Source organism: Neopelma chrysocephalum, unplaced genomic scaffold, assembly GCF_003984885.1.
Source record: "Neopelma chrysocephalum unplaced genomic scaffold, ASM398488v2 Primary Assembly neopelma1_26, whole genome shotgun sequence".
NCBI classification, from domain to species: Eukaryota; Metazoa; Chordata; class Aves; order Passeriformes; family Pipridae; genus Neopelma; species Neopelma chrysocephalum.
The window spans coordinates 11,163,310-11,188,970 of NW_020897695.1; the positions used below are offsets into that span (position 1 = coordinate 11,163,310).

General features: G+C 39.1%; 1 protein-coding gene across 2 annotated transcripts in view; it reads right to left on the bottom strand.

Moving 5' to 3' along the window:
• CPNE4 (copine 4) overlaps window positions 1-25,661 on the bottom strand; it is a 232,144-nt gene that overhangs the window by 8,122 nt on the left and 198,361 nt on the right. For both annotated transcript variants that reach the window (XM_027675534.1, XM_027675533.1), the window contains exons 12-14: window positions 15,348-15,402; window positions 6,080-6,131; window positions 1,638-1,771 (exon numbers count right to left, since the gene is read on the bottom strand). In XM_027675534.1, coding sequence (XP_027531335.1) covers window positions 1,638-1,771; window positions 6,080-6,131; window positions 15,348-15,402 — 241 coding nt within the window. The remainder of the gene's footprint in view (window positions 1-1,637; window positions 1,772-6,079; window positions 6,132-15,347; window positions 15,403-25,661) is intronic.

Genomic DNA, 25,661 nt, shown 5'->3' on the forward strand with positions numbered 1-25,661 from the left:
GGTAAAGGGGAAGAGTGACTATCACTTGGATCCTTTATGAATTGTTAAGCAGGTGGAGTCTTTCAACAAATGTGCATTAATAGGAAAAATGAACAGGTCATAGAATTTAGTCACTCTGCATGAGCAATACCAACACAATAAACATCATTAATGTTTATGTATACACAGCTATATAAACTCAAACTGTTCTGTTCATCTCATCCTGTCACGAATAAAACAAAACATGCAGGGAGAAAACTTAATCTTTAAGATTCATGCTATAAATTGGTCTTCAGACAGAAATGGAGGAAGCTTAGGTATAGAAGAATAAAGGAACTTATTCAGTATAACATATTAGTTCAGAGCAGCACTGGAAACGGAGTCAGCCACCTCAGGATTAGGTGGGTATGGAAATTCAAACGTAGCAATTCCCCATTTTAGGACCAGAACCCTAAGTACTATTAAGATCCTGGAAACAACAGTGGAGTAACAATCATAGAATCAGAATGGTTTGGGTTGAAAGGGACCTTAAAGACCATTTAGTTCCAGCCTCCTTGCCATGGGCAGGGACACCTTCCACTAGATCAGGTTGCTCAGAGCTCCATCCAACCTGTCCTTGAACACTTCCAGGGATGAGGTATCCACAGTTTCTCTGGGCAACCTGTTCCAGGGCCTCATCACTCTCACAGTATATAATTTTTTCCTTATATCTAATCTAAACCTATCTTCTTTCAGTTTGAAGCCATTATCCCTTTTCCTGTCCCTACATGCTCTTGTAAATGTCAGTCACAAGCCCACAGTCATGAACAGAAATATTTGGCAATTCCTGCCTTAATAGGACTTAAAAAAGGCTTGGCACATAAAAAAAAATTTGGAAAGAGCTTTAGGCCTGGTGATGAGATGTATGCCAATGCACAGCTCTATTCTGTTCCTAGACACAGGCGCTTTTCTTGCTGCAGTATACAAGGTCTCTCTTATATCCTTTGCTTCCACAGCACTGTTCTTGTAAATGTTTCAGACCTACTCACTCACATATTCTCTCCAATCATCTCATTCTCCCTTTCTCCCATGCATTTCAAAAACGTACATTTAAAACATGATCTATGCCTAAGTCTTTTAGCCCAAGAAATCTGTCCTGGATTTTGTATCAGATGCAGGCTAATAGACTTGTCTTCTGATTTCTAAAGGCACAAGATACTCCAGCAGTAATAGCAAGTTGAAAACTGTATCATTACAGTTTTTAAATGAATAGTTGGAAAAATCCCCTAGGTGAACAGAAAAGTTTTAGTACAGCCTCTGCAAGAGACTTGAAATTGGGTAGTTTGTGTAGGGAATCATTTGAGCTCATCTCTTTGTGTGATCAAGACTTCTAGGGCTTAGCCCCTTAATTTTTGTAACCTTAGTGGTGCCATTTACATTTCCATAGTGAAGAACTGGGTGTGTTACAGTAAAACAGCTCTAAAAGCAGGAAATAGAACTGTGGGGAAGTTGTGACTATTGAAGCTATAAAGGCTCCAGCTACAGGGGTAAGCTGCTTTCTATGAAAACAGTAAAAACTGTGAAGGCATGATCTGCATACATGAAAAGGCCTTGTTGATGGCCTATAAGAGATCTATCATATGACAAGAAAAAAGGCAAACACAGCATTCTTTCCTTACCGAGGCCTCCTTGGTGTTGGTCTCCTCTGATGCTGATTTTGCCACTTTCTGGATGATGGGAGCAATGTTTGTTGGCCCATACAGCTGCAGCTTGGGAAGGCAGCTCTGATAAGCCTCCACAACACCTTGTATTCCTGGCATGAAAAGCCACACAAAACAAAAGTAAATGTGGAGGACATTGCCAACTTCATGCTTGTTCAAAATGCAAATGAAAGGCAGGTTCTTAATGAATAAATTAAAAGTATCACATGATTAGCAAGGACTAGCAACTTCAGATAATTTCCAAGAAGCTGTCTCTAGCTGTCTTGAATCTAGTTTATATTATATAGTTCATTATACCATGCTTCTCTTTCCCAGTAGTTTTTAATGTCTATTTTCCAGGTATCACCTTGCAATACCATAGCTTCCATCCATCTCAGTTCAAGATGTGCGTGATCATTTTCTGATCACCAGCAAAGATTCATGCTGAAAAGTAGACAAAAATTAAAAAACACTTCAACACTTCTCTCTCCTCTTCAGACAAGTATTTTTGTTTATCACGATAGTTGCCAACAAATTTGCCCTTTGTACTTACACCCTAAATCTATTAAGGAATTCAGACATAATTTCAAATACCTGACTCCCCTGTGCTAAGAAAATTTTTCAGGGTGCATTTGCATAATTGCTTAGGTTGAATTTGACTATGACCAAAAGCTGTGAAATCTTGGAGGACACAGCAGGATGCTTGCAGTCTACAGAAAAATGAGCTTTAGTTGAGAAGTTTTGATGGAGAACTAGCTATTTTTGCCTTTATCATTTCAGGATATAGTCAGATCAGGGAGCACAGACTCCTGCTGACACACTTGAGAGGTCACAGAATGGAAATTGGTGTTTTCAATCATTTGAGAAGAAGGATTTCCTCAAGTGATGCATGTTAGCCTCCACATTCAGAATCCACAGTTTACCAGACCTGACGGATTAAAGGTCTAAAGTTGGAAAGAAAGTGATAGACTGAAGAGCTTCATTGAGAATGCTGAAGAATGAAATTACTTTACTAAGATGCTAAGCTAGTTCAGTTTGCGCTGAGACTAGCTCACTCATGAGATTTTACTCAGCCATGTTTCCAGGATATATGGCTGCAGATTGCTTACTGAGAACAGGGAGTTGTAATTGTTTTACAGGGATACACATGAAAAAATGGGGGAGAACAGAATCTTATCACTCTGTAGATAGCTACAGACGTATTTTTGCATTGCAGTGCCAACAGACAAAGTTATAGCTGTGATTGGTTAAAATGTAAAGTAATGTTACAAAATTTCCCTTGGCAATTCCACTGACTAAATTACATATTGCAAAACTGACCTTTTGTTAACTCTCAATTTTAAACTTGCCAAGGATTTCTTTACATATATGTACTGACCTTGCGTGAAGGCCTCATAAATCTTCCCTAAGTTGATGACAAGATACATTGTAGTTTTTTCTAACACATTAAAATAGTACACGATAAGCCTTACTCCCCGCATTCAACACAGATTTAGCATCATTCATGTCAGAAAGTTGCTCTCATCTTAGAAAGAAACATGTTCTAGAAGTATAATTTCTTATTTGCTATCTCCGATTAATACATTTTAGAACTATCTACTGTCCATCCAATCTCAACCCAACAGGTTATTTGAGCGGATTACTTTGTAGCTTACTCCTCTTGTACTCCTTTATTTTAGACACAGACAATATGCATTTTTTTCACAATTTAACCCTTTACATTTTTATTTGGAATCCACTTTGAACAGCTCCAATGTAATACAGTGTATACATATAATGATCAGTTTTAGATGGATGTGTAGAAGCATTAATTCAGATTAGAGGTTGTCACCTAATTTCTTCTTCAGACAATAAAGAAAATATTAATTATAAGACTATAAAAATAATATGCTATAAATATACCAAATATAAAGAAATACTAAAATTTTCAAGAATGGAAGTGTTAACAGAGGAGGAAAAGGTGAGGGTATCCATATTTTATGAATTCCAGTGATTTTCATATCAATACACAGTCCTTGTATGCAGAATGATGCTTCACACTACCTTATGCCAGCAAAAGCTCTACTTACACAAACAAAGGGACTTCATTTCTCAAAGACAAAATAGACACATACTTTTTATATTGCATTCAACTGCTTTTCTTGGTGTAAAACAAGATACTCTTCAGCAATTTTCCTTTGTTTTCTAGCAAATATGCTAAATATCATAAGGATAGTCACTAAGCACTTTATCTCCCTCTCACTCTTGCATCATTTTTCACATGACATGCTGGTGTTACTACACTCTGTATCATTTAATACGGTGAGAACATCTAGAAAGCATCACAGAACAATTGGTGGTAGGAACTAATCAAGCATCCACAACAGGCAGATGAGCAAGCTGCAGCAGATGATTAAACAACATATTTTCTGGACTGTCTCCTTTTCTTGCTTTCACCCAGATGGATATTATTTAAAAACGTATCATTTATGAGAAAGAAGTGCTTTTTATATTTTGTAGATAAATGTGCAAATGCTGCAAAATTTCTTCCCTGGCCTTCTGGTTGTGCTGCAACCATCTTTTTATGTTTTCTTAGGCCTAGAACCCCTTTCAGTCGATGGGTTAACTTATAACAGAATCTTATGCAAAGAACTAAATAAAGTTTAAACGTATAACAAATATTAAGTGACATAAGCCAAGCCTCACAGAGCAGCTCCTCCCTTTTCTTTAAATCCCTTTAATTTCCACTGTTACATTTTATTTTGCATACAGAGTGTGGTTTGGATAGTAAATGCTTAACTTGCAGAGGCTTTGTCTGTCCAAACTGATCTGCTGCTGGCACTACATAGATGTGACAGCCTTTTTCAATCAATAAAAATCATTATATGATTTTTGATATGATTAATAATATGATATCATTAGTGCCAGTGTGATAAAAGAATTAGCCTTGGACTCAAAAGAGGTAGCAAAGGGGGGATTAAAAAAGTCTTCTCTGCATGGACTGCTAGAGTTTTTATCTGAAGTATGCAGAGGGTCACAAATAGCCCGCATTTGGATTGGGAAACAAAGCTGTGTTTGAACACTACCTGCATAAATACGTTATCATCTAATGCTGACCACTGTTAACTGTTTTAATAACACATTATTAAATATGGTGGTCCAGACAAAATTCTGAGGTCTGTTTTGCTTTCCCCACCCCATCCCCACACCATCAGTGTGACTGAAGTCTCAACGTCAAGCTGGCTCACAAGCTTACAGGCACTTCCAGATGCATATATGTAACTTCTGCTTCTTTGAACTCCTTCAAAGCAATGTAAGAAGCTGTGTGAACACATCAAGCAGCTGTAGGACTTATGCCCAATTACATTTCAAGCATATGACCTGCAGAGGCTGGGGCAGTCCAACAGTCCAAGTGCAACAATAAAGCAGGAATGCCCACTGAACCAAAAACAGAGGTCTTGCATTTAAGATACATGAACTCTGAATTCTTTTAATGTATCTTTCCCTTGAATTGCTTGTCCTCTCTTCCTCACTTAATTTCTTTGCATCTTAATTCTGATCCTGAACATATTCTGCTGACCATGCCTGAAAGAAAGACACTAGTAAGCCTGAGAATTTGAAAAGAAAGAGCACTTTGAAAGACCCATTCAGTATTCAGGTGGAAGCAGAAGAATAAGGGAGAATAACAAACTGAATTTTAGACAGCAATGATCATCCGACCAAGACTCTCAACTGTTATTCTGTTTGGAGATCATTTTCCTGTTACTGTCTTACAAAAACAGCATCAGTCACTGCAGACCTCACAAATACAAGGCATACAACAGCATCTTCTCCATGAATCTGGCCTCTGACTACTGAGGATTAGCGATTATTGCTAAAATGCACAAATATCTTACACTGTGTTAAAACAGCCTCCTGCTGCATTTGCAGTATTTTTCCTTCTACCACAGTAGTCCCTACCTACTTCCCTGACCCTTTGGTGTTGGACACTGCCGGGCTGACAAGCAGCAGGCTGCTGTTGCTATGGTCTGGCCAAAGAACTGGCCAGAACCAAGGGAATCTTTGATCACAGAGGTTCACAGCCTGCTTTTTCATGTGCTGCCCTTCTTAGCTGCACAACCTATGCTGCTACCTTGATGTAGCTGAAGATCTTGAATGAATTTAGAAGACATAGCTTTAGTTTTCAGAAATGCTAGTGATTTTGCGAAGTGCAAGTGCTGAATGTCCACCACGGTGTACTTTCAAAGGGACCTACTTTTCAGGAAATTATTGTATGGCACTTTCTAAGGTTTCTAAAGCTAAGCTTGAAGGCTTGGAGCCTGTCAGGTCTGAAATCCTAGCTACTTTCTTTAAAAGAATAATACTCAGGTGATACAACAAAAAACACAGTCACATTTTGCACACAGCAAAAATACAGCAGTCTGTCCTAATTTGAGCTTTACCTGCACATTCTGGGTTGTCTTCATTGAAATTGATTGCAAAGTCATGAGAGACCTGCAGATATATGGAAAGAAGAGGAGACTGTATTCAGAAAAATTATTGCGTGAAGACTCGTGGGTAAACACCCTTTACATTTTTCTGCGTTAAACCTGAGATCTTTCAAGCTTTCAGCCATTAAGTGTGAAATACAGTCCCAGTTGGAGCTCCCTGCAGAAACAAAGTAGCAAAACTGGAAACAAACATGTCAATAACAACAAAAAAAAGCCCAAGAAAAAATAGCACAAAGAAAAACTGCCCAAGTACATGATAAATCACATGGTGTCAGGATTGGACTATCAATGCCAGGCACAGAAGAGGCATCTATTGCTGAGGCAATTTAAATGCCAGTTTTCCCTAGCTCAGCATCTCAAACTGTAGGAGAGACAAAGCAGGTTGTGATATAGCACTGACAGCAGAAACCCAGCTCACTTCTGCGTTCTGTCCTCACAGGTACAAACAGTTCCTCATTTAAGGCCACAGGAGTACTGGGAAAGTAATTCTCCAGAGATATCAAGGAAATCACCTAGATCCACTGTGAAATAATAGCATAAGAAATGCAAGGAGTCTAAGCTGGCTAAGAAATTAGATTATTTTGGGGGAAAATAAGTAAGAAAAAATCCTGAAGACTTGTTTTTCCTCAAATTTTGTGAATATTCCAATCTCTCTCTCTTTCACTATGTCTATAATAAAACACTACAGAGCTGTTTTCTAAAAGAAATGACTGTGAATACAAAAATTGCTTATTTTCTAATAAAACAATGTCTTGTGTCTTTAGTGCTCTGGGAAAATAATACAAGACTTCTGTATGTCTCAATAATGCAAGGCCCTGTAAGTCTCAGACCTCCTCTGTCTATCAGAGATCTGCATCCACAGCACAAATCTTTTGAGGCTGAAACTTTCTTCAGATGCTCTTTTCTGGTTTTAAGGTTTATTTTTGCCTGCATTTTTTTTCCAGATTCCTTTTTGCTTCTTACTTTGATCACTGAGAAGGTTTGATTCCTTTTAATCTCTTGGGCTCTGAAGCCCAGTCTCTTTTCTGTTTGACTTAAATTTTCTTGAATGAAGAAGCCCAAATTTTGTCTTGCAATGCACAAGGTGTGAATGTGTATGTCTATATATATATATACATATATATATTTGGCTTCCAAAAAGTGGATATGGCTAGGAGTTTAGCAGACGATTTGCATAATTTAAAACTGAAGTCAGGCATATCATCCCAGATTTAAAGAAGGCATTTATATAGCTAACTGGAATTACACATATTTAAAGCTTTATATAGATCTCTGTAGGACCTTCAAAAGTGCCAACAATCCTAGTGATATGGAAAGCAATTTTACTCCCTGTACAATGGAACCTGGATTATTGGAAGAAAGAGATTTATTTCTTGGATGTTGCTATTTTATTTGCTAGTTTACATGACTTGACAACACAGTTTAGAAAGTGATCTATGACTAAGAGGCCTAAAGATCAAATAGGTGATTACAGAGAAGCTTCTGTGAAACTGAAGTGGTATAAGTTGGCTAATTACTGCCAAAGAGAGTTTCTCACAGAGAAACTGAGTTTCCCCATCATATCCTGGCCTTGCTCACCACAGTGATGCCTACCATTATTGAGAGGTTAAATAAGGCAGTATGTCTACCACGATGGGAAAGGACTGAAGCAAAGACTAAGAAGTCTGCAGCCACCTCAACCCAGCCAGGAATTCAGTATGCCTACACCAAGCATCAGTTGACTCTTGAAGAGGATTTTACATGGGCCATTCAGGCTATCCTATTTGGCCATGGAAGATGAAAGTCACTATTTATGTTCCTCACTGAGCAGGCACAGAAGATCAGGGCTGCCAGATACGCTTCAGAGGTGCTCCAGAACCCTTCTGTCTGGCTGCTCTGGATGTCTCCTGGTACACTTTGCCCAGCTGGTATCTGCCAGTCTCATGACCAGCTGCAGGCCAAAGGTAATTGTAGCTGTCAAGAATTGTTATGTGAGTTTTCACTCATTGATATTTTTTGTTGTCCAGTAGTCTTTCTTCTTCCTTTAGGCTTTCTGTACTTTGTATTAACTGCATCTCAAAAGCAGGAAAGATGACAATGCACGTATGCAGGCTGATTCTTCCAACACTCTGCCTCTTCAGTGATTTTATTTTTTAGTCCAAATACGTTTGAAATTATACCTAAAGGAGAATCACAATTCTTTTCCAAACCTATGAATACAGTATTTTTATCTCACATGCAAGCATGGTTTGGATGGTTTGTATGCTTTTGTTGCCATACCTCTTTCAGGATCACATAATGCAAACAATTTATCTGGTTCAGAGCTATAGCACCCAGGCTATTATTTAAGAATGTAGACAACGGTTCAGGCCAACAAAGAAAGCCCAAGTCTAGTCAGTGTGTGCGATGATCCAAAAAATAATACTGTCTGAGCAATGGCTGCTATAGTCCTAAAGCAAGTGGCCCTCATTCGTTGTCATTCAGATTCACCAAGAATAGTGTTAAAAGGTACCCTGAAGGCAGGACAGGAAACACAACAAATGTGCAGAAGCATTAGCTTATTTCCTATGCTATCTGAGCAATATATCACAATTTAAACAAGATTTAAGTATAATGGGAAGGATAGAAGTTGTTTGAGCAGCTCACTGATGGTTCACAAACAGGAAATGATCACCCGAGGCAAGCCAACAGCAGATATTTTTAAAACAGAGTTTCTCCAAATGCTTAGAACTCATTCCAACTCTGTTAAGTAAAACCAACTGCGCTTCAACCTGCCCCCGTGCTATCTCTCCTGTCATGGCCAGAATTCAAGGGGGTCTAAATCAGCACAGACTTCAGGCATGTGATGTACTGAAGGCCTCACTGAACTCAGACTGCTACCTGATAGGACTCCATGTAAAGCTCACCCATGTAACAAGGTGGTTTCTTTTATTTATTTTTTTTTAATTAAATATGCAAGGACTATGTGACTGAAAGGCAAACCATCCTTATGACAGAGGACCAAAAGCGGGTATATACTAAATGGCATCTTTCTGATATTGAATTACACAGCCCTTAGGCACTCCCAGAGTTGATAAACTAATGGGAAAAAGGAGGCAAAAGCGTGAACACCTAAGACACTGAAGACTGGGAAATCCTCGTGGGGAACAAGAAGACACTTGGCTGTTTAGAAGCAGGCATGTTTATATAATTTACTAGGGTGGTTTGTATTATGGATCAGTCTAACAGTCAGGAAATCCTGGAATATGTCAAGTCACACAGATACTGAATGACTGTTTTATATTAGTACCTGGTACAGAGAACTTTGCAAAGAACTGCAGACCATGGTGTGTGGTAGAAGCCAGCCTCACGATAAGGAATATCCTCACAAAACCCCGAGTGTGTCACAAACCCCAGACTAAGTTTCAAGTATGTAGCTCATGCTCTGCTCAGCCCTCCTCCCTTAACATCAATCCATAAAATCAATCCATAAAAGGGAAGGAGAGAGAAATTCTGGTGTGCAGAGGAGATTACATGTGATCAGCCTGGCGTTACCTGAGCTGCTGCACAGAACAGCACTCAAAACCTCTAACTAAAGCCGTTTACTTGCACTTGGCTATGTATTAATCTTTTCCCTCTGCAGCGCTCCAGATACATTATTTAGCAGGTACCATCATGGATGTGGGATTATTAAACCACAGCTGTCCAGGAACTTCCTGCACCAAGAACATATTAATTTTCAGATAATTTCTTCAAGGTTTTTAACAAGGAAAATAAGTAGCTCTACCATACATCAAGAAGGAGATTACAGTGACAGCATTTCTGAGGATGTGACAACTAAATAAACAGTCTAAAATATTTTTGCTAGGGCAGATTATAGAATTGTTCTTTTGCCACTGTATGATGCCTCCATTGTCTGTACTGACAAGCACCTGCAGTTTGCCATCAATGTGATGGCACCCATGAGACTCTTGGAAGAATCATAACCATAGTTCCACAGGCTTATGACCATTTTAGTAAAAAAATCACCTTGATTTAACACAGCAAGTAACTAATTTCCCTCATATAGGGATGCAATGAAATTCATCCTCATAGCATGGCCCTTGCTAAAAAGCTCTCTAATTAAAGCTGAAAGGAAAGAAGAATTTCCTAATTAATAAGAATTTTTGAGATTTCTTAAAAAAAAAGTCTTCTGGACTCAGGTAAAAACCTCAAACTCAAACAAAAACCCTACCTTGGAATCTGACAAATAATAAACCTCCAATAATTCATAATGCAAATTGCTGTCAAGCTTTTGGACTACGCAAAATCATTTTATTTAAGTTTTATTGAAACTTGTTATTTTGTTTTGGCCTCCACATTTTTATAAACCCCTTTACTCTAACTGAATTTCCATTTTTTAAGTAAAAAGCTGCATTTTTCATTTATTTTCCAAGTGCTGAATATGGATGTCTGAATTCTGAAAATTAGTAATCATTTTTCTCCCTCTCTAGATTGTTGAATTCATTCAAATTAACCTCCCTATCCCAAATATCTCCAGCTTTCCAGAAACCTCTATGGTGATGGTACTAGAACTACCTGACAAACAATCTGACAAATTCAGACACATTTAGGAATGCTTTCTTAATGATTTAAGTAGAGATTGTCAAAAATTCATGAACAATAGATTCACACAAACAAAAATGGCAAGATGCACAATGTTGAACAGTTTTCTGTGAATAAACTGGACACTATTAAGACACTGCCAGTCTGAAAATTAAATATGGAATGCCTGCATATTTTGCAAAAGCTTAAGACACTAACAAATTTAAAGAACTATTGCTCAAAAGCTATTATTTTCAGAATGCTCATTAATCAAATAGTTTGGGAACTGGACAGCTTCTGTCTCTTGCTAAGATCACATTGTAGAAATTTCTGCTTGGCAAAGCTGGGCCATTTATTTTCCTTTGTAATTGATTTTTGAGCATGCTGCCTAATTTCCATGTCCAAATCCAAGTTATGTGGATAAGGTGACAAATTGTGGTTTTCCCCTTGGTCTGTTACACATCCTTCTATTGTTTCTTTTTTGTCAGGTTTGCATACATTTTTGCCCTCAGGCTCCTGAAAAGTTCAGGAATCACAAAGGCCACAGCACTTTTCAAGTCCCAGCAAACCAGACAATGCAGTTTAGGGTTGTAAAGATGCTGTAATGTGTCTGTAACTGCAGTGAGCTTCTCTCCACCACACATTCACAGCACAAGCAGTGAATGAAGCCTTCACTAAAAATGCAGAAATAATGAAGACTGTCTTAAAACAAACTGCAAATTGTTTAGTACTTACTCAGGTGTCAGTCTGCAATTAATCTTTAAGAAAGAGGCCTTCATCATTGGCAATATGCCTATCACGGGGCTGACACAATTGAAACTTTTTTTTCATTTTAACAATAAGTTTTGTGATGCTGAGTGGTTTTTCAGCTCTTTTGAGTTCTGCCTGCTAGGAAGTTAGTGTGTATGGTTAGCTTTCTTTCCTCCTCTTCACTGTGACCTTTCACAGCAGTGTCTGAGTCCATATTATCTACCACCTCTTCACTTTACATCAGACTTCTCAGATGCTTCTTCTCATTGCAAAAAAACCCCCCAAAATGGGATAGGTTATAGGCACTGCTGTGGAATAACTGGCATGTTCTGCAAGTTTTGTATGATAGAAACTTAAGAGGGGAATATTTCTCTCACAGGTTTACTTAAATCAAGGAGCTGGGTGATGTGTTTCTCAGGCCTTGGGGGAAAAAGATCATATTGCTGAATATTAGACGAAAGATCTCTAGACTGATGAGGAATGATATATATGGGATGTCTTGCTTCCTTCACTCCCACAGATTCCTTATGCCACTAAGAAACTGCTGGTTTTCTTCTAACAGCTGAAGTGTGTCATTTGGAGCTCAAATGAGGGAAAATGAAGTCAACACAACAAAGCAGTGTGCTCTTGAAATGAAAATTCTGTAGAAAATATATATAAAAATATGATTTAAAGGTGCACAACCTCAAGAGATTTATGGATAGCCTCTAGAGGTGGATACTGACATAATTAATGAAAAAGCTTTCTTGTTTAGGTTGTATGGAGGCTCTCATGGTTACTTAGGAACCTGTGGCAGTGGAAATATGTTCTTCTGCAGCTCTAGCAATTTGTTGTCTACTGGAAGAAATAAAAGACCAGATGCTGAAATGCAGAGATAAATGTGCTATGAGCACTAGGGCTGGAGGCTCAAAAGCAGACACTAAATTAATGAAAAGCTGATTTATTCACATGGTGGGGTCAGAACTTAGAAATTCACATAATGACTCAATCTAAATTTGAAGATGTAAATTATTACAGTAATAACACTGCTCTCCTTTAATGAAATAAAAGATATGTATGACTTGTAATACCTGTAACTGAAAATAGGAAAAGAACATTTGAATAGTACGAGATCTGCAGTGTTGCTGTGGTGTCTATAGTGTTATCATATTTTTGCAACAGAAGAAGCTAAGGAAGAAACTTGTGAGCACTTTTTTCTACAGTCTTTGTTACTTTTAATTATATCAGTTTCTTCTCTGATTCCTATGCATCTTTGCTGTCTTCCACATCAAACACTAATCATTGGTGGCTTTGAATAACTTTATAACAGTGTAGACTAAATTACTAAAGGATTTTCAGGTTTATTGGTCTTGACTTATTAATGCATCATGATGAGGCTGACTCTTCACTCTTAAGAGGATGTATTTTTCATTTCAAAAGTGCAGTCAAAGACAAGCAGGGACTCAAAAGTCTTGATACAGTTTATTTTAAGAAACTAGAATTTTATAGACTTTTGTGAACTGAGTACAGTATCACAGGGAGGGACTGAAAAATAGCACAGATGACTGTTAATTCCTCATCCAGTTCCAGTTGGATGTGCCCATGATAGACACCAAGCTGATTATTTGTCCCCATCTGTTGCACAGAAGGGCTAGTCCCCTGCAATGTGGTGGGGGGGGACTTCTTCAAAGTTTTATTATGTTGGTAAGCTGATGTCATGTCATTTTATCTTTGTCATTTTCTGTCACAAGTTTCCATAGCAGAGATTAAAGATGTCTGGCCTTCATTTGCATCTCCATTTTCTGTGGGACTCATATATGTAATCCATAAGCAAGTAGCCCCATCTTCTGAAATTTACCCTTACTTTTCCTGAACTTCTCAAAATCTGAAGGGCCTGAGTCATCCATTTTCTTGCTTTGAGAGGTTAGTAACATAAAGACTTTTTAGGACAGCTTGTGCTGTGGGGTAAGACTCTCCATTCAGGTGTGAACTACTAAGTTCAGTGCAAGTCTCTGACTTTCTTAAGGGTATTTGTCAGGAAATTGTGCAAGCACCAATTCTGCCAAAGCAGAAAATCATTGTATGAATATCTGATTACAAAGACTCCTGAAGTTACTTTCTGGCAAGACGTCTGTTTTCCAGCTAACACCTGAGATATGCTCTCACAGTCAGGCGAGGAAGCTGTTGCTGGGGTCTAACAAAACTGGTGTGTTGCCAATATGCTTGTATGACCTGAGGCATCAATGACACCAGCTGATTATTTTGGCTGAGAAGGGCAATTTTGTGCTTCCATCACCAGCAAACCAGTGAAAAGACTTCTGCTGGCACAATAACACCTTCCTTCAAGCAGTCCTTAGATAAAGACGTCTCTCTACAGATGAAAGAATTGCAAGTTTTCCCCCATGCAATGATGGTCACATCGCAGAGGATGGAAAAACCAGCCCCTGGCACACCACCAGGCTGGTACCTTTGTTTAGGACAAACACAATAGTACATATGGCATTGTCAGAGGAGGCCAGTGCTGGGCTGAAAGGGCTGTGATGATGTGATACATGGTCCAACTCAGTCAACTCTGCTATTCAGTCACAGGTAGGGCTGCACACATTCATGGCAAAGGGATGGCAGCTTGAGAAGTAGCTACCGTGTTTCACTAATGTGTCTGGTGGCCTGATCAAGTGTATTCTCCAAAACATTCTCCCTTATATAGCAGAGATGGTTGTCAGCTGCTGCAGTTGGAACAGACATACAACAGACACAGATGTTCTGTGCACATATACCACATTAAAATCTATGTCGTTCTGGAAGCTGTCTCTGCCTGGTGTTACTTTTGAAGAACACAGCAAGGCAAAAAAACCTTGTCAGGCACAAACAAGCTTAGAAAGCAATGTTGTAAAGAGATACATTAACTTACCTTAGACATCTGTTTGCAAGACATATCAGATTTGCTGTACATCACTGCTGTAATTCTTCTGCAGGTATCATACAAAATACAAGCTGTATTTTTTGGTGCATTTTGGTGCATTTTTTTTCATCTGCTGATTCATGCTGAATGACACAGGATCCCTCTCTGCACAAAAATTCTCATCTGACCAGTGTTTCACCTGCCTGCTCCAGCCACAGCTGAGACACAACTTAGAGCAGGGCACATGGGGATACTGGATGAAGTCTGCATGATCAGAAGTCTAATGCTTTTCTTTTCTAGAGAGTATATGAGTTACAGAACCCCCACCTAGCTTTTGCTTACTTATCTATGCAGAGCTACTCTTCTGCCCAACTACTGCATGTGCAACACAGGATTTGAACTTCTACCTGTTTCTTCTCAGCCCTTACTCTTTTGGATGCTCCTTCTTTTACTTCACTGTCTTCACTCCAGCCCTACCAGACTGTATATTTATGCTCACAATTGCACCATCACTGTGGATCACTCTCGTTTTGTTTACAAATACCACTTCTCTCCAGCATGGATATATGCTCTTGTATTTCTCTTTCTGGCATTGATGATGTCCACCATGACACAGAAATGTGCCACACAGCAAAACTCTTTTAAAGTCTTTATTTTCAGGAAGATGTTAAATCTCTTCCTCACAAAGCATGAACACTAGGCTGCTCACTGAATCACACCTTCCAAAAATGGGTTCTGTCAAACCAGGGTTCACAAAGCTTCAAAATATGTTTGACAAGGGTTGTTCAAAAAAGAAGTTCTCCTCTTACTAGACTAGCATCCACTAACAAAGCTTTGCCAATACTATGAAATATTTTGGGTGTTAAACAACTATTTTGAGCCTTGCCTTGATTTCTGGTTTCAGTGAGGTATCAATGGGTGAGAAAGCCAGATGAAAGAAAATAGTAGGAGATGCTTCCCCTTGTCCCTGCCTTGCACTGACCCATTTCTCCCTTATTTTGTGCCTCATAAACCAAGGAAACTAGAAAATTACATTTATGCACCTACTTTGTATTCTGGGGGTATTCTTGCTCCAAATCCAAAGGCTGGGAACATTTTGTCACTGGAAAAGAATAAAAAAGATAGGGTACCCACAGAGAAATGCATATTGTTACAATAAACATTTATTCCTCTGTAAGCATTCATCAGAAATGCAAGCAGCACAACAGTACATAAATAGTTTTAAAGTCAAGAGATGGCAGACTGGAAGGATAATGGATTAGAGAAGTAGGGTTGTGTGCTGAACAGATGGGGGAGTGATTTGGGAGATTTTTCAGGTGAACCCCTAGTGTTTTTGGGAAGTTAAAATCATTTCAAGAATACCAAGGGATCAGGATATTTTGCACTTCTCCCACAAATGCAGTAACAGGTCTTTATAACCCACTCTTTTGCATTACCTGGCTGCAGCAAGAGAGTCTGTTGTCTGAACAGCCTGTAAAAACATTTATTTCATATTAATATGGATGTGCTCCCTCAGCTCAGAAAATGGGTCTAGTGAAGAGATGACTCTGATTAATAGTGTTTGCAAATTTGGGTTCTTACTGTTGTCCAGTTGACAAAAGAGACGTCCTAAAATGTCTGAAAGGGGCAATTTCATGCTCCTAAACCTGCAGGCTTTCACCTGTCTTTTACTGTTCCACTAAAACATAAGATTATTTTACTTAGGCGTAGATTGACTGATAACCTAGCAGAATGCTGTGGCATGATCAGTTTTCTTTCAGACAGTATAGTGAGGTTATTCTACCCCAGTTAGATCTGCAGAGACAAAAATACCTTATTCAGAGAACCTGGAAACTTCAAGGCTGTTGTTAATACCCTTTCAGCAATGCAATGTCTCACACAGCCCACGTGCTGCCTCCTCCCAGATGGCAAAGTGGAAAACAACAAGCTGCAAGGGATGTCTGGTCCCTGAGTCAGCAAAGCACTTGATCACACACTTGAGGTTAACAATTCACCCAAACATATGCTTAAATCCAGACACATCCTGAAGTCCCACTGAAGTCACCGAACTGTACTCCAGTGCTCTGATGAATCAAGCCTCTCAGAGGTTTATCCCAGTCTGCTTACTGGGTTTCAGGACCCTTGGAAAAGTTGAGTTCCAACTGCCATTACTGGCACTTCTGAAAATTCTCAAGAGAGGCTAGCAACTTCATTTTCTTTGTGAAGTTCAAGACAAGGGCACTCCAAGTATCAACTGAACAATTCACATCCCAGACATACTCAAAAAAGATAATAGAATGCTTTAAATTTGCTCGGTTATTCTGTCTGGCATAGGCTGTTGAAGGTACCATGGTATTTCTCATATAAGCTAAAGAAAAATGGAAGGGTTCAAAAGAAAGCAGAACTAAGTGAGTGTGTCTCCCCACTGAAGTCAGAGTAACCATGAGATACAGAAATATTCACCATCTCATTGGGAAACAGTGATGACAGTTATCTGATGGTTTAGCTCTCAGAATTGTTGTTCTTGTTACAAAATGTAGTTGCTGCATAAATCTTGGGAGCACAGTTCTGTGTACCATATGTTACACTGTGTGACAATGGATCTTGCAAAGGAAGACTAACATCATTTGCATGGTAATGAAACATTTTTTTCCCAAGAGATGTCAGAAAAGAAGTAGCTGCTGACATTTGATGCTAACCACCTGCTGATAGCATTCTCTCTGATTAAACACTCCTGGAAGCAGGGAAGCCCTTATAAATAGATGTGGAGAATTCAGCCACACACTTACAGGGCAAGAAATAAGAAGCCATTAGAAAAGAATCTAAGGGGAGAAAAAAATCTTGGTTTACATCAATGATTGAGCATGGTTGGATTAGAAAATCAAACCCTGTGGAGCTGCAGTTAATTGATTTGGGGCAAAAGCAAACAAAGACTAAAAAAGAATTTCACTTAGGTATTCAATAAAGCAATCCAAAAAGCTAATGTTGGCAGCAGTTACACAACTGGGGAGATGCCTAAACCCATACAGTGCCTGCATTTCTACTGCAATGTTTCTCAAGTGTAAATGCGTATAGGCACTTGTATCTGCGACTCTATCTACTGCTCTGCAGCAATTCAGAGACAGTGATAAATGATATCTCCAAGCAGCCGAGATTCTCCTTCTGGTGGCGAGACTCCCACATTCCCAGTGACACGGTGGCACAGCCCCACTGTTATTCTGCAGCCAGAATACCTTACCTCCACAGTCAGGACACTTGCCTTTATGTTTGAATCTCCCGTGTCTCCTTTTTGAACAAGTGCTAGTTATCGCAACCACTGCCTTGTGAAACAGTAAAGCTTGATCCTGCACACCATCAAAATGGGGTTCCACATAGCTGCTTTTCAGAGGGAAGTGCATGAACTCTGGAGAGGAGGGGTATCCTTGAGTCTACTCCTGTGCTTAGTACTTTCTGTTGCCTCACTCAGAATAGCTCCATGTTCTCCCTAGGAACATGTCCTCCTAAATGTCCTGAATTTAGGTACATACCTCTGGTAATCTGATTCCAGCTGCTGGGACGAAGGAATTAACTTTCATGCCTCTCAGAGCTTGATCTTTAAGATAAGAAGGGGACCTTTTGACACTCATGACACTCTTTGCATAAAAAAGGTCATAATGTTATTCCTGACCACACCTCAAAATTTGCAGCTTTCAGAGTAAGAATAAAATTTTAGTGTATGCAAAACTTTTCCTTCTATCACCCAAAACAAAGTGTTTAGCTAATATAAAGGTCTCGGTCTTCAGCAATTTAACAGTTTAAGGCTTAGTGATATTTTACAAAATAAACCCCTCTTAATCTTCCCATCCGCCCCTAACCTTAGCATATGAGAAATAACCCAGCAGCTGAGTCTGCTGCCCTCATCCTGCTTGTCCTGCACTGCTGAGACACAGCAGGGAAAAAGTGACCCAAAAGGGCAGACAAGGGCTCTTTCACTTCTAGAATAGTCCTTTATTCTAGAGGTATGATAGAGCTGCTCTAATAGACCTGAGGATATCACGGCAGCATACAGCAGAAAGCAAAGTAGTTGCCCAGCTTCTGGAAGCTGTGTCAAGGGTTAGGCCATCCAAGGACTGAAACTACAGTCAGAAAATGAAGAGAAGTTTTTCTCCTGTCTCAAGGGTGAATTCCATGCATCAGAGACTCCTAGCCTGGCATTTCAGTAGGAAAGGGATCTGCTCTAATGACTTTTCTTCCTTTGTAATTTAAACTCATTCAAAAGCAGAAAAGTGAGAACCAGTTTTCTTTTTCCTTTGTATTTCTTGCTCAGGTATTTGGCCTTCATTTATAGTAGGAAATAGGCCTGGGACCCTGGATGAAGTACTCTGAGGGCCATAGACATGGTGCAGTGCTGGCTTCTGCCAACAGAGACTTCCCAGGGACAGCGCTGGGTCCAGGTGTGCTTGAGACTGCTCTCAAACGCAGTTTGGGCATCACCAGTTTGTGCTGAGGGACGAAAGATGAGATACAAGGACATGGGCAGTGTCATGTCCTTGGCCTTAGGCCACCTCAGGATCTTTGACTTGTTTTGTTTAAAGCTATCCAGAGAGCCCTTGGCCCATGCAAGGAAACTGCCTGCACTGTCCTGCTGGAGGCAGATTGCTAAAGAGACAGAACAGGACTGAAACACAGAAGTGGAAAAACAAGCTGGTTCTATAGAAGCTGAAAGTCACAAATTCAAGAAAGAAAGAGGATTGTGACTTGGCAGAATCTTTACAAAAATATTCTGTTACATCTACTTCACATTTTATATTGTTCTTTGTTTTACATAGGTTCCCTTGAAAATTTAAACCTGGCATAATTTTCAAAAAGATGAAGTGCTTGACACAAAGACCAAAAAAGAAAAAGCATCCAACTCTGACTTTTATATCTGGTTACATAAGAGCCATGAGTAGTCATGCAAGCACAGATGTATATGGCTTCTGGTACTTCTTCCAGTCAGACAGGCATATATTCCTGAAAGATACCTAAGAGTGAGCAGATCTATGTTATACTCTAAAGGAAAAATCAGGGAGAGAGTTCAGGTTCAGTGTTCATATTGATAAATGTGAATTAATGCACAGAGAAATGAATTGTCAGGACTCCAAGACTGCAGTCTTCTGAACAGAAATATGACCAGTTAGAAAAAAGTCCCTCAGTAACCTCAACTATAACATAGCACATAGCAGGAAATGATTTCTGAAAATATCCCATATTATCCTTTTGAGACATTGCTTAGTTTTAGTCACCCATCCCTCAAGCTATCTAGTGGAAAGAGAGGAAGCACAATGACAAATCAGTACACTAATGGGGGCAGAGACAAGAGAGATTTCAGTGAGCTGTACTGCACATACAGGAAAAAAGATGAATAGAGGAAATACTAAGGTTTTGTAAATTGGTAAAAGTGATATAGATAATGATACCATTTTCTGTTTCACTAGGAAGCATAGTGTCACTGGAAGGTAAGAAATATGTTTATAATAAAGATAAGAAGGCAAAATAAATAAAGAACATTTCAAAATATTGTCTCATTAACCACTGGTGCCCTCTGACATGTAGTATTATTGAAACCTGGATATTAGGTTTATTCAGAAAAGGATTTGCTATTCCTAGTAATGAGGAGGAAAAAACTCTTCCACTGGGTCAAATAATTAGCCACTTACTCATTAGAGACATTTTGGAACTTCCTCAGAAGCTGCAGGCATAGATGATGCTTGAGATATTCACCAGTGTGGCAATATCTCTATTCAAAAAGGAAAACGAGGGCTGCCAGGACTCTGTTCTGTGAAAATGAGTACCTTTTAAAAATTGAAATTGGGAATCTGAGTTCTTATTTTTTGGAGTAAATATAGGAGGGAAAATGACCTAAGCCATTCTATATGCCACTAATTCATTCTGAAAGATAAACTTCTAGCTAGCTACTTACACAAGTTGTTTGGGACTAATTTCAACTGGTGCTCATGAAAGGCCTTTGGTATGTACCTATAGTTGTGCTTACCTTTATCCTCCTGAAGTCAATGCAGCAATTTGTATGGATGCTACTTAACTGACCTTGGAAACCATCAGCATGAAAACCTGCTCACTTTATGCTAGAACAACATAGTAGCACTAGCAGTACTAATGATGCAGTGAAGGGGGGGAAAAGGGAAAAACTTGGGAGTGGGGAGAAAGAAACACTAAGAACCCATTTTTAGTTGCAAATGTCTGAGAATCTTAAATGTACAGCTCTTTGAAATTCTTGCAAGGAAAATACCTGACTAGAATCCCTGAATATTAAGCTGTCACTTGTAATTTTGGGTTTGGGTCAGATCAGAACTACCAGGGAAATATTTTAAAAGCGCCATGCTGGATGCAGCAAAATCAATTATTATGCCTTTCATTTTCAATTCCAGTCTTAAAAGAATAAACTGTAGATCTGCTCTGCTCGACATACTTTTCCCATGATGAAATGAGATAATTTTCCTCTATTAGAAAGAAATTTCAAATTGACAAAATAAAAGAGAAGTATGTGTTACACATGTAATTGAAAAAAGTGTGAATGTAAGGAAGGGGAGAAGGAGGGGGAAGGGGCAGAGGAAGAGGAAGAGAGGGAGAACAGAGAGGAAAGTGGAAAGGAAAAGAAAAAGGAGTAAACAGCAAATGCCACAAACAAAACAGAGTCCTCTCTAAACTCAATTAAAATTGTAATCTTTCATGTTCAGAGAGTGAACTGGAAGAATACGAGCTGAATTAAGTGTTCCTTTTCTAAAGCATATGAATGAATCATGTTCCTGAGTGTATTATTTAGTACTTATCTGAGAAGGGCTTGATGCCAGCAAATTCTGAATCATAACAGCTTACAGGGATTAACAGCAGTTCCAAAGAAAATACAGAATTCATTTGAAATATTTAAACATTTTCAGTTCCTGCTTTGCAAGCAGAGCTAGGTAAATAACAGACATGATCTGTGTGATGGCAGGGGGATTGCAACTAGATGATCTTCAAGGTCCCCTGCAACCCAGGCTATTCTATGATTCTATGATCAAATGGGGCTAAATAAAACCATTTCAGTGGAAGGGACCAGTGCCCATCCACTTCACCACTTGCAGTCTTGCATAGCCACTTGTGCTCCTCCAGGATGGGTCAGGGGCAGAGCCAGGCTGTGGTCCAGCTCTCAGCCTGCCCCATTCAGAGTCAGAAGGACCACAGGAGTTCAGCAGCAGCATTTGCACCCCCTAATGTGTACTCCTCCCTGAGGGATTGCGGGTTGCTCTTCTGTCACCACATATTCACTGTGTGGTTATGTCTGGTTCGATACAACCACATCTCTGGTTATAGCCAGGTTACTGCACGTTTAATCAAACTCACTCTGTACCTAACATGGCTTGGCATTCAGTCCAGAATGCACAGTGATTTTTAAACGGAGCAGCAAGAAAGAGCTGATTATCATACATCTTATTCGCAAAAGAGAGCTGGAAGCATGCAAATCAAGGGTAAATCACTGCAACACTTAACGTTGTTTGGTCTGTCACAGGGATGCTACATAATCATGTGCAAAGTCCTGACATTAAAATTCACTCACTATCTTTAATTACAGCCCTCAGGCATCTTAGGGGAGCTGGAATCTGCTGAATACTGAGAAATAGATACTGTCATGTAATTGGGTTTCAAAAAAATGAGGGAATGCCTGTCTCACCTAGCAGGGAAATAGTTAATGAAGCAAGGGAATACAAATTCCCTGAAGCTAACCACCAAAAGGCATCAACTCATGAAATAACTAACAAAGCCAAATCCAGGTAGAATGGGTTTAACCTTCCCTTTGTTAATATTAAAAGAATTGCAAAAGAAGCTCCGCAAGGTAAAAATACCAGTGAACTCAGAAATTATTAGGCTGGGAAAAAGTAAATAGCCACAGAAAAAAAGTCATCAGAGCTTGAGGGAGGCGTAGGTTAAGCAAAATGAAATGGCAGCAAGATCTATCACTTGCCAAAAGGATAGCCTAATAAAATGACATATTGAGGAAGGTGAGACAAAATGTCAACCTTCCCTGCAAGATGACAAATAAATTGCAATGACCTGATTTATGCCTACATGAATGACCCAGTAAAATGCATCTTGAAAAAGAAATGAGACTTTATTACTGGGAATAAACTAGGGAAGGGGATGATGCCAGAGGCTACAGTGATATATTTAACTTCTCAAACCAGGCAGTTTTCAGACAGTCTTCTGTATTTAAGGGGTTGCACATATGTCCCAGTACCTTCCAAAATTCCTAACTCTATAGGGAATTGCTTATCTGTGGGACCATACATGGAAAATTGTGCCATCACTGAAAAGGTCATTCTCACACAAACTGCAATTTCAGACGTTTAAAACTTGACAGATCTTGAAGACAACACTGCAGGCAGCAGGCTGAATTCCATCACATAAGGTACAGATCGTGAAGAACTCCAAACTGAACGGTGATGGGGCCCTGTCCTCTTGAAACACGAGTGGGGCTTACAGTGTGTACTGCACTCAGCAACCACGAGAAAAAAAGCTTTGCCATGTAGGCATATAATTTTGTCCTTTTTTACAAATTACGTTGAAAAGGGTTGGTCAGAGACCTTCCTCTGCAACAATATTCTATCAGAAAATACCTGTTTATAAGGGGTGTGCTGGAAAGAGGGGAATACAGGACTGCATTGGCATAATTATACAGAGAGTTGTGGGGAGAGGAATTTCTCATCAAATGCTCTTAACATACAAATGAGCTTTCTAGGATAAGCAGGAAAAAACTGTTATAGAGATTATACTGTGATTTAATGTGATCAAATGAGCTGTTGATGAAATTTTATCAAAATTGGAATGACATTAAGTCAAAATGAAGAACAATACCTAAACAAGTTAAAGGAGTACCATAAGTGAAGTATACCAATGACTAAACATTCATCTAGGCATCACTGGATATGCAGGAGGAAATGGGCTACTCTCCTCTATTCTGATAATTTGGAATCTCATATGAAGGTTAGTTTCACAATAATTTGGAGGGGATAGTGAGATAATAAACGGAATCTAATCCACAAGAATAGCCTGGCTTTAACTGAGAGCAATTGGACTCACAAATATCCTGTTAAGGTCAACTCAGGAAAAAGGTGTTGGCTTTCTGTAAAGGAGAAAACTTGCATGAGAAGATTTAGAACGTGGTGTTCATTTACCCCACAAATGGTTTTCCAAATGTGAATAATTTGCTTCACAGCTCTATGTTAATATAATGGAGTGGGTGACTAGAATAGTTATATCCTTAATAATGCAAGGAGGAAACTCACACTTCTGAAATTGTGGAAATGGTTGCATTGACTAAAGATGGACTAGATCAGTATCAAATGGCATCAGTGAAAATGACAAGAGAAATTGTTCCTTCATTTATGCACATCTACTTATTATTTACAGATGTCTAGTCTTTACAGCAGTAGGTGGCATGAAATTTTTGCAGGGTATTATACTTCACATCATTTTCTTCAGAAAGGAATTTTGACAGAGAAATCCCAACAGTACCAGTCTGCACAGTTGTAGAAAAGTGTCAAGTACTGCACAAACCAATGCTCTTCCTCAGAGGAGATTTCAACATGAATTGAGAAATAGTAAAGACTGCATGGAAAAGCCATGTTCAGATTTTGATGTATCTGCCAGCTGACAGAATGCAGCAGAGGTCCCGGAAAAGCATTTGGAGGAAACTGCAGCTAAGCAGTTTCTTAGCAAAAGAAACTTGGGAGGGACTGCTTGTGACTGGTGCACTGGCATAGGAACTGAGTTCCTGGAAGAAGAGGCACCACAAAGAAGACAAAAAGATGAAAATTTCACAATGGAAAAGGCAGAGCTGTAAGAATTGACAGTATCTGCCCAGATAAAGGGCCAGCAGGTAAATACATATACACACACACGCTGTTACGAAGTCATCTCCCCAACACGGTTATGATTCTTGGTATAAAAAGTGGTGATTGTAGAAACCCCTGTGTGGCGGTAGTCTGCAAATACAGGTTTTGCAAAGGCAAATACGGACTATGTTTTTGTATATATTATATAATTGTGCCAGTCTAGGTCCTCAGCGATTAAATACAAGGATTTTCAATCCAGTTTGATGACTGAAAGTATTAGCAATTCCTTTTCGCCAGTGAAGTTCTAGTCCTGGGTTATCCAAACACTTCAGAATATGTTTACCCACATCTGAGCTTATTGATAAACATAAGCCACAAGTTTTTCTGTACAGGTTACTGTTTTTCTATTTTTATTCTGTTGTATGTCTATGCAAATTTGGTCTTACTAAAGCACTAAATAAAAGGATTCATGTCTTTTCCCTCAAGGTTTTTAAACTTGTTTAGATATGCTAATCAGCTTTTTTGCTTAACAGCCTCCAGAAAGGTTGTTTCTTTAATTAAAGTGATAAAGGGAAATATTAATAATTAAGCATATTTTTATTTATTGATCTACATGAGTAGATAAAACTTTAACATCTCTACATTTTAACAGCTCTACGTAGGGATTTCATGAAATAATTAATGTCACGTATAGTGCCACTTATTCTGTGCATCATTCTTTTGCCCCAGTTTTAATTAACTACTACTATACCACTATCTCAATCAAAGCAAGTTTCTTCTTTCCTCCTTGTGTCGGGAAAAACTGTCTCAAGGTATTTAATACAGATCCTTCCAGCCATGGGAACTTTCTGAGTCTTCATCCACAAACCCAGACATAGCTTCAGGATGAAATGACATGTTAAGTAATTCTTGGGGATGAGGCTCTGATTACTAAAGCGGACAACAAGCTGTAAACTCTGGAATCTCTTTCCACTAAAGCCTTAACTGAAACCACAGTATTTAAGTGTGGACTGATACTTGTATTTGGGACTGATGCACTGATTTATATATGACTTTCATAACACGTACTGCATTTCACATACCTTGTCCTATATCTCCTCCCTAACTGCCCTCTGCTGGTACCTCAGAAAATGTGTTTGCGGGACAGCTGGACCTTTCACTGGACTTGCGTTTCATCACTTCTTGGATCTACACTGAAAGGGACGTGCTGGACTGGGAACCTTTGACCTTTCATTTTCTCCTTTCATTTTTTCCCCTTCTAAATTTTCAAGTGCACTTTACTGCATGAGGGGAGGAAGGTCTCACATACAGTTTTCAATCATAGTGAACGTACTTGCTTAGGCCTAAGATACAAAGAAGAAATCCTACAGAACAATCTTTGCATCTACTCAGCAACTGCTGCAATTCATTGTTTGCAGAAGCTAATGTTGCAACTCAGACTGACTTCAGATACTTCATATCTTTCGTGGAATGTGGCCCAGTTTCTAAATTTTATACTCCTAAGTATTTTGTAGAGCTCTACACATAAATA